At 36.9% G+C, this 14,065-nt stretch overlaps 2 protein-coding genes across 5 annotated transcripts in view; one reads left to right on the top strand and one right to left on the bottom strand.

Moving 5' to 3' along the window:
* The window catches only part of RINT1 (RAD50 interactor 1), a 24,285-nt gene extending 18,509 nt beyond the window's left edge, over positions 1 to 5,776 (top strand). Inside the window, exons 11-15 of one of the 2 annotated variants that reach the window (XM_004382611.2) lie at positions 723 to 922; positions 2,587 to 2,801; positions 3,614 to 3,794; positions 3,872 to 3,990; positions 5,190 to 5,776. In XM_004382611.2, the coding sequence (XP_004382668.1) occupies positions 723 to 922; positions 2,587 to 2,801; positions 3,614 to 3,794; positions 3,872 to 3,990; positions 5,190 to 5,382 (908 nt within the window). In that variant the 3' untranslated portion in view covers positions 5,383 to 5,776. The remainder of the gene's footprint in view (positions 1 to 722; positions 923 to 2,586; positions 2,802 to 3,613; positions 3,795 to 3,871; positions 3,991 to 5,189) is intronic. The other variant, XM_023737060.1, reaches the window with a different exon arrangement.
* On the bottom strand, positions 3,739 to 14,065 carry EFCAB10 (EF-hand calcium binding domain 10). Of its 3 annotated transcripts, none has more exons than XM_023737061.1 (4): positions 13,957 to 14,065; positions 10,738 to 10,902; positions 10,536 to 10,623; positions 3,739 to 3,784 (listed from the first exon to the last, which is right to left on the bottom strand). In XM_023737061.1, exons 1-4 carry the CDS (start codon positions 14,063 to 14,065, stop codon positions 3,739 to 3,741), a joined length of 408 nt encoding a protein of 135 aa, XP_023592829.1. The 3 variants fall into 3 exon arrangements, with proteins under 3 accessions (XP_023592829.1, XP_012412801.1, XP_023592830.1); XM_012557347.2 differs by lacking the exon at positions 3,739 to 3,784 and adding an exon at positions 5,413 to 5,572; XM_023737062.1 differs by lacking the exons at positions 3,739 to 3,784; positions 10,738 to 10,902 and adding an exon at positions 5,413 to 5,572.

Below are 14,065 nucleotides of genomic sequence, written 5' to 3'. Positions count from 1 at the left end.
TCAGTAAATAATTCCATATTCTTAACTGTAGGAAAAATAATGAAAAAAAAAATATACATATATAAAATACTAAAACACAAGAAAATTAAAGTAAAACTTACGTCTTTTAAAAACTTTTTATTAGGAAAATTTTCAAAGTAGAATAATATAATGAATCCTCAGGTACCTGTTACCAAGGTTCAAAACAATTAATTGCTTTTCTGTTATGTATTTTTCTTCCCAACTTTTTTTTCCTGGAGTATTTTAAAGAAAATTTCAGACATCTTATCTTTTCATCTATATTACTTTTAAGTATGTATTTCTTTTAATCTATCATAGTTCCTCCTTTCTTTTTTTAAAATGCCATTTATTTGTTGAATTTTGGAACTAGAGCCATGTAAATTTTTCTTGGTTAGGGTTCACCAAGTTGCCCTCAGAGATTATCTTACTTTCTTTTTTTCCTATCAAACTTCAGTTTTTTTCTCTACTGTATATAATTTTCTCATTTTTTTTTAAATTGAGATAATTTACATATAGTGAAATACACAGATCTTAAATATACAGTTGAGGGAATTCTGGCAAACTTATATACTTGTTGAGCCCACATCTTTAGAGAACTTAGACCTATAATTGAATGGTAAATTGTTTTTTTGACAGTCATCAAAGCAATTTAATGGGGGAAAACCTGTAACTACATCACGGACAATACCAAAAATTTTATGTCTTTTTAACTTTCTCAACAGACAGGTATAAAAATCTCCCTACAGCTTCCCGAAAGCTGCAGTTCCTGGAGTTACAGAAGGACTTAGTAGATGATTTTAGGATACGATTAACTCAGGTGATGAAAGAAGAGACTAGAGCTTCCCTTGGCTTTCGATACTGTGCAATTCTTAACGCTGTTAACTACATCTCAACAGTTCTAGCAGATTGGGCTGATAATGTTGTAAGTTAATGTGTTATTGTATTAAGTAATGTATTAGTAGTTAGAACTATTTACGTTTTAAAACATTAAATCTATCTCAAGAAAAAATACACATATTAGGCAGAATCATAATAATGTCAAATTTAGGTGTGACTAAAGTACACATTTTTCTCAATCAGAAAACCCATTGGTTAAGTAATCCTGGGATTTTAATGTGTATAATCATTGGAAAAGAAAGTTAGCCTTTTAAGAAATAATTGTTTATAGAATGAACCCCTTCCTCTTTTGACTTTATATTCAGGGGACATACTCATGTGGGTAATTGCCATCACAGAAAAAGTTAAGATTAAATAATGGTGTCAAAATCAAGAAAAGCTAGGACTTCAAGGAAAATAAAAGAATAACATTATTTGATACCTCTTGACTGCTTTCAAAACATGACAGATTCTATGAAGAATCCTAACAAAACCCAGAAACATTATTTTTTAATTTTTAATTATTTTATATATTTAAAAATTATTTTAGCATTTTATTATCAACATATACATGAGTAAGTAGAATAGTAAAATGAACCCCCGTGTGGCCACCACTCTGCTTCATATACCAGTTTTGTTTCATTTAAACCCTCCTCCACCCCCCACACTTGATTATTTTGAAGTAGATCTCAGATACCATATTTCATAGTAAACATTTTCGTATGTGTCTCTAAAAGAAAAGAAACTTTTTTTAAAAAACATAACCACAATATCATTATCACACCTAAAAAAATATAACTAAATCTTTATATTAAAACCACGAAACCAAATTCCGACTCATAGCGACCCTATAGGACAGAGTAGAACTGCCCATCGGGTTTCTAAGGCTCTAATCTTTGTGAAGGAAGACTGCCACATCTTTCTCCCTTGGGGCGGCTGGTGGGTTCGAACCACCAACCTTTCAGTTATCAGCCAAGTGCTTAACCACTGTGCCACCAGGGCTCTTTCTTCTTTATATTAGAAGATATATTTTAAAATAACTCTGTGAAGATCAAAACCTTGGATCAGTTAATATGTACTGTAACATGTAAACAGTTCAACATAGAGTTACCATATAACACAGCAATTCTCCTAGATATAGATCCAAGAAGAGTTGAAAATGTATGTCCGCACAAAAATTTGTACATTAATGTTTATAACAGTGAAAAAAGTAGAAATAACCCAAATAGCCAAAAAAGTAGAAACAACGCAAATGTCCATCAACAAAGAATAGATACATAAAATGTACTATATCCATACAATGAAATATTATTCAGCAATAAAAAGGAATGAAGTACTGATCCATGTATGTGGATTAACCTTGAAAACATTATGCTAACTTAAAGAAGTCAGATACAAAAGGCCACATATTTTGATTCCATTTATATGAAATGTCCAGAATAGGCAAATCTATAGAGACAGAAAGTAGATTAGTGGTTGTCTAGGATTGGTGGAACGGTGTGGGTGGGGGGATTGAGGGGTGATGGCTATGGGGTGTGGGGTTTTTTTGGGGGGTAATTAATGTTCTAAAATGGACTGTGGTGATGGATGCATGACACAGTAAATATATTAAAAGCCTTTGTACACTTTAAATGGGTGAATTATATGTTATGTATATGAATTATATCTTAAGCTGTTAAAAAAAATATGTTACCATGTTTTTGCTTCCAGTTCTTTCTACAACTTCAGCAGGCAGCACTGGAGGTCTTTGCAGAGAATAATACACTCAGTAAATTGCAGCTAGGACAACTAGCCTCTATGGAGAGTTCTGTCTTTGATGACATGATTAACCTTTTAGAGCGTTTAAAGCATGACATGTTGACGCGTCAAGTAGACCATGTTTTTAGAGAAGTTAAGGATGCTGCAAAATTATATAAAAAAGAAAGGTAAATCCTCTCTATTTTCTTTAAGTCAACTCTGGTTTGGTGAAAGTTAAAAGATGGTACGTGCAATCAAGTTTCCAAGTTTCTAGGCAGGACAGGGAATGGCCTTTTGTACTCCAAACTTGTAACTGTTTTTGATGGAAATCTTTCTAAAATATATTCTTTCAGACCCTCTTAATCAGAATAAGCTGATAATTTAACCTTAAGATGTGTTTGTAAATATAGAGAGGTGGTGTGTGATCTTGGTTGAATGGACTAGCCTGTCACCCATTTTACACAGTAAGGTGCTTCTGTAGTACTGTGTGCATGCTTCCATTGTACCATCTATTCCACTGCCATGATTCCCTCTGGACACCTTTTAGCTTCGAGTACTTGAGAGCAAATGATGTCTGTTTGTCCTAGCACAATCCGTGCCACAGAATACTTATAATCATTTGGAAGTGTTATTAATCCCCATTGAATTAGCTGATGTCTTAAATGCTAATACATTTTACATTTTCGCTGGTTTATAATTACATCTGTAAACCATATAAAATTTTAGTGATTGTTTTTTTGAAATGTTTTATCTATGATCCTCATATTAAATAGAGTATTTAATTGAGACCTAAAGTTTAAATATGAATACGTTTATTTTCTGATAGAGCTTTTAATGTTGGGTTGTACTTTTTTTCTTATCCAGAATGTACCAGGACTATTTAAACACAGTGCACTTCCCAAAATGTGAAATAATTTGTTAAATCTTTAGAAATATGAGGTGATGAGAAATTTTATGGTAAAACTTGTGCTCCAAGCTGTGTTGTTCTTGTTTTTTCCAGATGGTTGTCTTTGCCATCTCAGTCAGAGCAAGCAGTAATGTCCCTGTCCAGTTCAGCCTGTCCGTTACTGCTTACTTTACGAGACCGCTTACTTCAGTTGGAGCAGCAGCTTTGTTTCTCCTTATTTAAAATTTTCTGGCAGATGCTTGTAGAGAAACTGGATATATACATCTACCAAGAAGTAAGTAAGAGTAGATGATATTATTGGACTGTGATGATAAAGGCAGTTGTTACATCATGAATTATTCTTTGTTTCAGATCATTCTTGCTAATCACTTCAATGAAGGAGGAGCAGCTCAGTTGCACTTTGATATGACTCGGAATCTTTTCCCTTTGTTTTCCCACTATTGCAAGAGACCAGAAAATTATTTTAAGCAGTAAGCTCAATACTTAACTATTAATGGATACATCAAATTGGTAGAGGAAGTTGACTCTTTTTTTAAAATAACTTTAGGGTCCCAATGATGTTTGGTGGAATAGGTATAGGATCAATTAAAAAATTAAAACATTCATGTTATATCTACTGTATGCTCAGAGCACAATGCTAAACACAATTGGGAAACCAAACTAGTATAAGGTGTGACCGTTGATTCCAAGAGTTTACCAGAGTAGATATAAATTACCTCTCAGGTTTTGTTTTTTAGCATTTGGTTTAATGCCCCTATTTGCTTATTACTGGGGGATAAAATAAAAATGAAAGCAAGTACAGTTCTGCCATATTCAAAGAAATTCCAAATGTGTTTAGTAACTAATAAAATAGGCCAGGCCTGAAGGAAATGTTTTTCTTAAATTTTTTATATTACTTTCTAAGTATAACTATAAATTTATGTAAGAATAATTCTTAGAAGTTTTTTTCTGATTTTGTTGGTTTAAAATTTAAATTATTTAGGGAGTTTCTGAGATTATAAAGTATTTATTTTAAGCATATTATAAAATGAAAAATTATTTTTGCTGATTTCAGTTAGATATTTAACTATTCTTGATTTTTTGTTTCAGTATTCTACCTTTTTGCTATTTCTTTCATTTTATTCCTTAATTAACTTTCTCTTTTCCCATATTCTAATTTACTTTAAGTCTTAACTACCCCTAATAGACTATTAGTATCAAGTAATATATGTAGGGTAGTAATCTATGCATATTAAAAACAGAAGTCCCTGAGTGGTATAAACCATAAAGGAGTTTGACTGCTAACTGAAAGGTTGGTGGTTTAAATCCACCCAGAGGTGCCTCAGAAGAAAGGCCTGGCGACTTACTTTAGAAAAATCAGTAAATTGAAAACCCTGTGGTGCATAGTTCTACTCTGACACACATGGGGTCACCATGAGTCGGAATCCACTCAATAGCAAGTGGTTACTGGTTATTATCGACAGTACCCTAGTGGAATATAGACTGTGTATATATAGTCTACCATGTTAAAAAAGCCAAATAATAAGATCCATGAGTAGTCTTTATAGAGGACATGGGGACTACCAGTACAGGGAAGTACTCACTTTCTCAAAATAAAAGTTGTTATAGGTTAATGGGGATGATATAGATAACAGAGATCTCACTTCCCTCTTGCTATTTTTTTAAACAGCATAAAAGAAGCTTGTATCGTCCTGAATTTGAACATTGGTTCTGCCCTACTTCTGAAAGATGTACTGCAATCAGCTTATGGGCAACCTCCAGCCACGGCGGCATTAAATGAAATTGGAATTTACAAACTGGCTCAACAAGATGTTGAGATTCTACTTAATTTGAGAACAAATTGGCCTAATACTGGAAAATAATACAAGTTTTTCAAGAAGAGCTTTTTGAGATTTTTTTTTTAACAAAGAGAGAGCCAGTTAGATTTCAACTTATGTGATGATGTTCTGTATTGATGAAACTGGACAACTGAAAACTTCAAAGACTCATTTATTATCTTGGACTTCACGTTATTATTAAAATCCTGACCATATAGCTCGAAACCTCTTGTCCCTAAGGAAAAAAAAAAAAAGACATAATATTCAGAAACTATGAAAACTAAGTAATTCCATTTATAAATATAAATGCTGATGTGTCTGTCTGTTGAAAATACAAAAGCAGAGATAATAAATTATGATTGACTTTCAATATCCTGTGCTAATTGAGACTGTTGTGGATAATCAAACATAGTGAATAAATTTTTTAAAAAATTACTTTAGAATGCATGTTTATAATTCAAGTTCCTGTGTCTAGTCTGGGAATTCACTGTACTTCCATAAGAAAACATACTGAAATGGTGACTAAGGTAGGATCGGCCTTCATTTTCCCCAAATGTCCTACCATTTAAAATACTTCCTAGTTCCATTCCAGTGGCAGTGGGCAGCTTTTTCTTTCAGAATGAAACATTTCAAGCCAGAGCACTCTGCCTCACTTTCTCCTGGGGTAGGGAATGTAATTAAACATTTTTTGCTTCATATTTATGTAACTGATGATGAGGTGAGAATCTTAAACTTTCTTCTTCTTCTAACTTTTCCCTGGTCTTGGGCTGTATTAATGATTTCTTGATTAATAAATCTTCAGAGTAAAACTTTTCAACAAATTGAGCTAGATTAACTGGAGGCTTTATATAACCGTCAAATTTTATTCCAATATATTTTTTTCCTGACTTAGCATTCAGTTAGTACTTTTCATGCTCTAACACCTCAAATCTACATTTTCCAGGTTATGCTGGCATGCAACGTACATTACTGATAAACATTTACTTTGCACTAGATAATTTTGAGGAAATATTTTGAGATAAATTATATTACTTTACCCAAAGCAATATATAGATACAGTGCAATCCCAATCCAAATCCCAACAGCATTCTTCAACGAGATGGAAAAACTAATCACTAACTTTACACAGAAGGAAAAGAGGCCCCAAATAAGTAAAAAGCTTTATTAAAAAAGAAGACAAAATAGGAAGTCTCACACTACCTGATCTCGGAACCTACTATACAGTTATGGTAGTCAAAACAGCCTGGTAGTGGTACAACAACAGACACGTAGACCAATGGAACAGAATTGAGAAGGCAGGCATAAATCCATCCACCTATGGACAGCAGATCTTTGACAAAGGACCAAAGTTTACTGAATGGGGAAGAGATAGTCTCCTCAACAAATGGTGCTAGCAAAACTGCATATCTTTGAGAATCCATACCTCATACCACACACAAAAACTAACTCAAAATGGATCTAAGACCTAATATAAAACGTAAAACTATATAGATCATGGAGGAAAAAATAGGGACAATGCTGGGGCCCTAACATATAGCATAAATAGAATACCAAACATAACTAAAAATGCACACATAGAAGAAGATGAACTAGATAAACACGCTCAACAAAAGAGTAAAAAGAATCTACGGACTGGGAAAAAAATTTTGGCTATGACATATCCAACAAGGGTCTAATCTCTAAAATTTATAGAAAACTTCAACACCTCAACAAAAGAAGAAGACAAATAATCCAGTTAAAAAATGGGCAAAGGATATGAACAGGCACTTCACCAAAGAAGACATTCAGGCTGCTAACATATGAAGAAATGCTTGTGATCATTAGCAATTAGATGGCAAATCAAAACTACAATGAGATACCATCTCACGCTGACATTACTGGCACAAATTAAAAAAACAAAATAACCAATGTTGGTGAGGTTGTGGCAAGACTGGAACTCTTATACACTGCCGGTGGGAATGTAAAATGATACGATTGCTATGGAAAACGGTATGGCACTTTCTCAAAAAGCCAGAAATAGAAATACCATATGATCCAGCAATCCCGCTCCTAGGTATATACCCTAAAGAAATAAGAGATGTGACATGAATAGGCATATGTACACCCATGTTCACTGTAGCAAAAAGGTAGAAGCAACCTAAGTGCCCATCAAGAGATGAATGGATTAACAAACTGTGGTACATACACACAATGGAATGCTATGCAATGATGAAGAATAATGACAAATCCATGAAACATAACAGGGATGAATTTGTAGGACATTATGCTGAGTGAAACAAGCCAATCACAAAAGGACAAGTATTGTATGAGACCGCTATTATAAAGTAACAACAAAAGGTTTACACAGAGGAAAAAAAAATTCTTTGATGGTTACCAGGAATGGGAGGGGGAGCGAGGGAGGGAAAATTACAAAATAGATAGTAACTCAAAAAACCAAACTCATTGCCGTCAAGTCGATTCCAACTCATAGCAATCCCATAGGGCAGAATACAACTGCCCCATAGGGTTTCCAGGGAGTGGCTGGTGGATTTGAACTGCCGACCTTTTAGTTAGCAGCTGAGCTTTTAACCACTATGCCATCCGGGCTCCAAAAACAGACAGTAGACACGTGTTAATATTGGTGAAGGAAAAGACAATACACAATATGGGAGAAGTCGGCACAACATGACCAAGGCAAGAGAGGACACTGAGAGGAACACAGGAATAAAGGACAACTACGGTAACTACTAGAGCATACACAATCCTGCATCAATAGTATTGACAAACAATAATTTATGAATGGATACATACATAGATCGATAGGCCAAGAGGTGAGGGAGGGTGTAAGGGAGCACAACCACCACCAGATACAGGTTTGGTGATGGAAATTTCTAAATACATGACTGTAGGTGCTCCTCAAATTAATACAGACAATAGAGCACACAAGTGGCACAGTCAGGGAAACCTCTTAGACATAACTAAACACGTCATCGGGTGAATTTCCCACACTCAAAGGCAAAAGACCATAGACTTGTTGTTAGGTGCCACCAAGTCAGTTCTGACTCATAGCGACCCCGCATACAACAGAACAAAACACTGCCCAGTCCTGTGCCATCCTCACAATTGTTGTTATGCTTAAGCCCATTGTTGCAGCCACTGTGTCAATCCATCTCATTGAGGGTCTTCCTCTTTTTCGCTGACCCTCTATTCTACCAAGCATGATGTCCTTCTCCAGGGAGTGATCCCTCCTGACAACATGTCCAAAGTATGTGAGATGTAGTTTCGCAATCCTTGCTTCTAAGGAGCATTCTGGTGGTACCTCTTCCAAGACAGATTTGTTCGTTCTATATTCAATATTCTCCAGCACCACAATTCAAAGGCGGCAATTCTTCTTCAGTCTTCCTTATTCATCTTCCAGCTTTCACATGCGTAGGAGGCGACTGAAAACCCCATGGCTTGGGTCAGGTGCACCTTTGTCTTCAAGGTGACATCTTTGCTTTTCAACACTTTAAAGAGGTCTTTTGCAGCAGATTTGCCCAGTGCAGTGCGTCTTGATTTCTTGACTGCTGCTTCCATGGGTGTTGATTGTGGATCCAAGTAAAATGAAATCTTTGACAACTTCAATCTTTTCTCCATTTATCATGCTGTTGCTTACTGGTCCAGTTGTGAGGATTTTTGTTTTCTTTATGTTGAGGTGTAATCCATACTGAAGGCTGTGGTCTTTGATCTTCATCACTAACTGCTTCAAGTCCTCTTCACTTTCAGCAAGCAAGGTTATATCATCAGCATAACGCAGGTTGTTAATGACTCTTCCTCCAATCTTGATGCCCCGTTCTTCCTCATACAGTCCAGCTTCAAATAATCTGAGAAGCTGGACCACAGACTTAGGAGACATCTATGTCAACTGGCACAACGTAGTTCTTAAAGACGATGTTCTATATCCTACTTTGGTGAGTAGTGTCTGAGGTCTTAAAAGCTTGGGAGCAGCCATCTAAGATACAATTATTGGTCTCTTCCAGTGCAGAGCAAAGGAGAACAAAAAAAAACAAAAGACTCAAGGGAGCAATTAGTTCAAAGTACCAATGGACCACATGAACCACAGCCTACATGACTTTGAGACCGGAAGAACTAGATGGTGCCTGGCTACCACTACTGACCACTCCGGCTGGGATTACAACAGAGGGTCCCGAACAAAGCAGGAGGAAAATGTAGAACAAAAGATGAAATTCACAAAAAAGACCAGACTTACTGGTCTGACAGAGAATGGAGGAACCTCTGAGACTATGGCCCTAAGACACCCTTCTGACCTGGAACTGAAGCTGTTCTCAGAGACTACCTTCCAGTCAAACAACAGACAAGGCCATAAAATAAACAATAACACCTGAGAGGAACATGCTCCTTAGAAAAATCAATTACAAGAGATCTAAAGGGCAATATTTGCCCAAAATCAAAGATGAGAAGGCAGGAAAACAAAGAAACAAAAAAACCAAACCTGTTACCATCAAGTCGATTCTGACTCATAGCAACCCTACAGGACAGAGTAGAACTGCCCCCATAGAGTTTCCAAGGCTATAAATCTTTAATGAAGAAGACTGCCACATCTTTCTCCTGCGAAGCAGGTGGTAGGTTCGAATCATCAACCTTTCAGCTAGCAGCCAAGCACTTAACCACTATCCAAGAAGGCAGGAAGGGGTAGAAAATCAAGATGAAAGGAAATGGGGAAACCAGGGCAGAAATGAAGAGAGTGCTGACACATCACGGGGAATGAAGCCAAAGACATGAAAAACTTTATGTACAAACTATCGAATGCGAATCTAATTTGCTTTGTAATGCACAATTTAAAAAAGAAAACAAGGAGAAATAATTCTATTACTGTGTATTTTATACATAGATATTTCAAATTAGGGTATTGAGCTCGAAGCTTTTCTGCTAGTTCTAGCAGATGAGGGCTTTTCCACCTCATTCTTTGTGAGAATTGCTGGGGTTTTCCACGAGAAAAGAATGAAGCTGCCTCTGGAGCTTCCTAACTTCAGCATTTTCTCCCTCCTTTCCTCAAGCTTAGAGACTTTATTATCAGCCCTCTTGTCCTCACTTTCTAGTCAGCTGAAAGTGTCAAGGGAATGAAAAACTCTCTAAAGGCAGGAACCTCTATTCTAGAATGTAATTTTACTTAAAAATCATGACATATTAAAATATTCGTCATTCAAAAATAAACTTACACTTCGTTCCTGAATTTTTCCAAGGTTATTGCATGTCCATCATCTTTTAAAACTTCATCTGCAGTACACAGACCCAAGGTCTTTAGGGCTATAAAAGTCAGAACGAGAAAAAATGAAAATTTACAAAGTGAGGATTATTTTCAGCTAAAGAAAGTTTTGGAATGACCACAAACTACTATCTAAATTTCTAGAAGATACTGACCTTCTTTATACTGCACAAATGATATGGTGCCTCTATTCGAGGAGTCCAACATCTCAAACATAGCCACAATATTAGTGTTATCCATAAAGAAAGAAAAAGCCACGCCTGTTACTTGGGCAATTCTCAGTCTTTCCAATGTAGCTATTAAATATTCTCTCGGTTTTCCTGCAAAACAGTTCCATTTATTTCTGATATAAAATTTAAAATATATCACAAATGCAAATAGTCTTTTAACAATTATTAAACACCTATGTTATTTAGGGGGGGTTATTGCTTATGGGGATCCCTGGTAGCAGAGTGGTTAAGTGCTCAGCTGCTAACCAAAAGGTCTGCAGTTTGAACCTACCAGCTGCTCCTTTGAAACCCTATGGGCGCAGTTCTACTGTGTCCCATAGGGTCGCTATGAGTCAGAATCGACTCGACAGCAATGGGTTGTTTTTTTTTTTTTAATCACTTATAGAGTACTGAGTTTCAGTTTACGGTGATGGAAAAATCACACTGATTAAGGATAGAGTTGCAAAGCTGATTAATCTAATTGCTGTCAATAAATTATACATCTATAAAAAGTTGAATTGGCAAAATTTGTGTGATAGATATATCTACAAAAATGAAAAAAAAAAAAAAAAAGAGTAGCTGCTGAAGCTGCTTATGTACAACCAAACATTTCATGGGATTTGGTTCCCTGGTTTGAAGGCTGTCATGGATTGAATTGTGTCCGCCCAAAAATGTGTGTAGCAACTTGGCTAGGTCATGATTCCTAGTATTGTATGATTGTGTTATCTGATGTGATTTCCTTATGTGTTGTAAACTCTACCACTATGATGAGATTATAGGTGATCTCCTCATGTGTTATAAATTCTATCACCGTGATGAGGTTGACAAGATTAGTGTCTTAATGCAATCTCTTTTGATATATAAAAGAGAGAAGCGAGCAGAGACACATGGGAACCTCATACCACCAAGAAAGCAGTGCTGGCAGCAGAGCACGTCCTTTGGACCTGAGGTTCCTGCGCAGAGAAGCTCCCAGACCAAAGGAAGATTGATGACACAGACCTTCCTCCAGAGCCAACAGAGAAAGCGTTCCTCTGGAGCTGATGCCCTGAATTTGGACTTGTAGCCTACTGGACTGTGAGAGAATAAATTTCTCTTTGTATAGCCATCCACTTGTGGTATTTCTGTTGGAGCAGCACTAGATGACTGAGACAAAGGTTTAGGGTCATGGTTTCATGGGACATCCCAGTGAATTGGCCTAATAACATGTTTAGTGCTTCTGTTCTACCTCCTAGTTCACTGTGTGGTGCCTGGGCTCTTAAAAGTTTCCAAGCAGCCATCCAAGGTACAACAATTGGTATCTATTCACCTGGAGTAACAGAGGAAGAAGGAAAGTCAGGAATAGGAAGAGGATATGGAATGTGTGGCTAATTGCCTCCATGAACAACTGCCTCCTTTGCCACAAGACCAGAAGAACTGGATGGTGCCCAGCTACCATTGCTGAACACTTTTATCAAAGATTCTATAGAAGAACCTGATTAAAAGGGGGAAAATGAAGAACAGAATTTCAAATTCTCACAGACTCCAGACTTTCTGGAGTCAGCAGCTGGACAAACCCCTAAGACTATTGCCCTGAAATAACCTTTAAACCTTTGAACCAGAAATATCCCCTGAAGTCTTCTTAAAACCAAACAACAGTTTAGACTTAACTAGAAAAGAATGTCGTCTGCCTTGAGCACTGTGCTCTTTTTTTTTTTTTTTTTGAATTGTGCTCTTTTAAGACCTCTATATGGGATCAAATTGACAATAGCAACTCGAAAGACTAGATAGGAAACTTAGGGGGCAGTGAGTTTAGGTTATAGAGAAGGAACAACTCAGGAAAGGAGGGTGAGAACGGTTGCGCAACTCAAAGAATGTAATCAATGTCAATGAATTGTTCACGTAGAAATTGTTGAATTGGTGTACGTTCTGCTGTGTATATTCTCAACAACAAAAATTGTATATGAAAAAAGAATACACCCAAGAAAAGCCTATGGAGCAGTTGTACTCTGTACAATGTGTAGTTGCCATGAGTTGTAATAGACCAGGGGTGGGTAGCAATGGGAAAATCTTTATGGAAGCAGACTGCCAGGCCTTTCTTCCAGCACCACTGAGTGGGTTCAACCATCAGTCTTTAGGTTAGTAGTCAATCACAAATCCCTTTTGCCACCCAGGTGACTTAAAATGAAATTATCACCTTAACATAACTTTTTATCACATATCACACAAAAACTACAAAATGATTTAAACTTTGTAAGGGATTAGATGTGTAAAAAATGTCAGGAAAAGCTACCTCCTGAAGAAGAGCTGTCTTATTCTATCAACTGTTTACTTCCCTTACCAGATTAAAAATTCTTAACCCCTTAGTGACCTAATTATTTTCTGCTTTGAATTTTTTGTGGACTCCATGTGTTTTTATTAATGAAAGCATGCTGAAATCATTGTGTATGCAATTTTGGTAGGTAGAATGGATTTTTTTTTTCTTGTCCCTTCCCACAAGCCTACCCTAAGTGTTTAGTGGTACACATGAAGTACCACTAATTATACCCCAGAGGCCCCACCCGGGTCTATTGGTGCATATGTGTAACACATAAAAATTTTCAAAAATTCTATTTTTCCTACCAAAAATTCAGACACTCATACAATACCCTGTAAAAACAGTAGTTTGCAGTACACATCCATTTCTTTGGTTTCAAACAGTCATAAAGACCCCTGCCTTGCAGCAGCATGCACTGTCACTGGTACAGAAGCTTCCCAATAAACCTCAGAAGTTGAAAAAGTTCATGGTCGCTATATGTACCGCTGGCACGTTTCTTGCCAAATGTAAGGATGGTTCATTTTATTTTCCAATGAGATTGACACTATTATTATTCCGATTTTCTAGAAGAGGAGACTAAAATTTAGGGTCTTTACTAAGGGGTGGAGCCAGAAGCCTCTGACACCCGATCCTCCCACCTGCTATGAGCCTGCCATCTGCTCAAGTCCCGACGCACCTGGCTTGTGGCTGGCACAAAGAGGTCTTTCAATAAGTATTTGTGTAATTGAGTCAGTTAGCTCAAACAGCCGAGAAGCACAAGAGTGTGTGTGTCGAGGTGAGAGTTTCCGGGAGAGTCACGGGCGTGGAGGGGTGGCTGTACCGTGCAGAGAGGCAGGTGGGACACAAAGCCGAGTGGTAGGCAAGACCCTTACCCGGCCGGCAAAAGAGGAGTGCGCTGGTGAGCAGGTTCAGCAACTCCATGATCTTATGTTTTTCCAAATATTCCTTGGCCTCGCGTTCCCGGTTGCGGCTGGCCTCCAT

Source organism: Trichechus manatus, unplaced genomic scaffold, assembly GCF_000243295.1.
Source record: "Trichechus manatus latirostris isolate Lorelei unplaced genomic scaffold, TriManLat1.0 scaffold00096, whole genome shotgun sequence".
In the NCBI taxonomy this organism is placed as follows: domain Eukaryota; kingdom Metazoa; phylum Chordata; class Mammalia; order Sirenia; family Trichechidae; genus Trichechus; species Trichechus manatus.
This window is presented reverse-complemented; position numbering and strand designations above follow the sequence as displayed.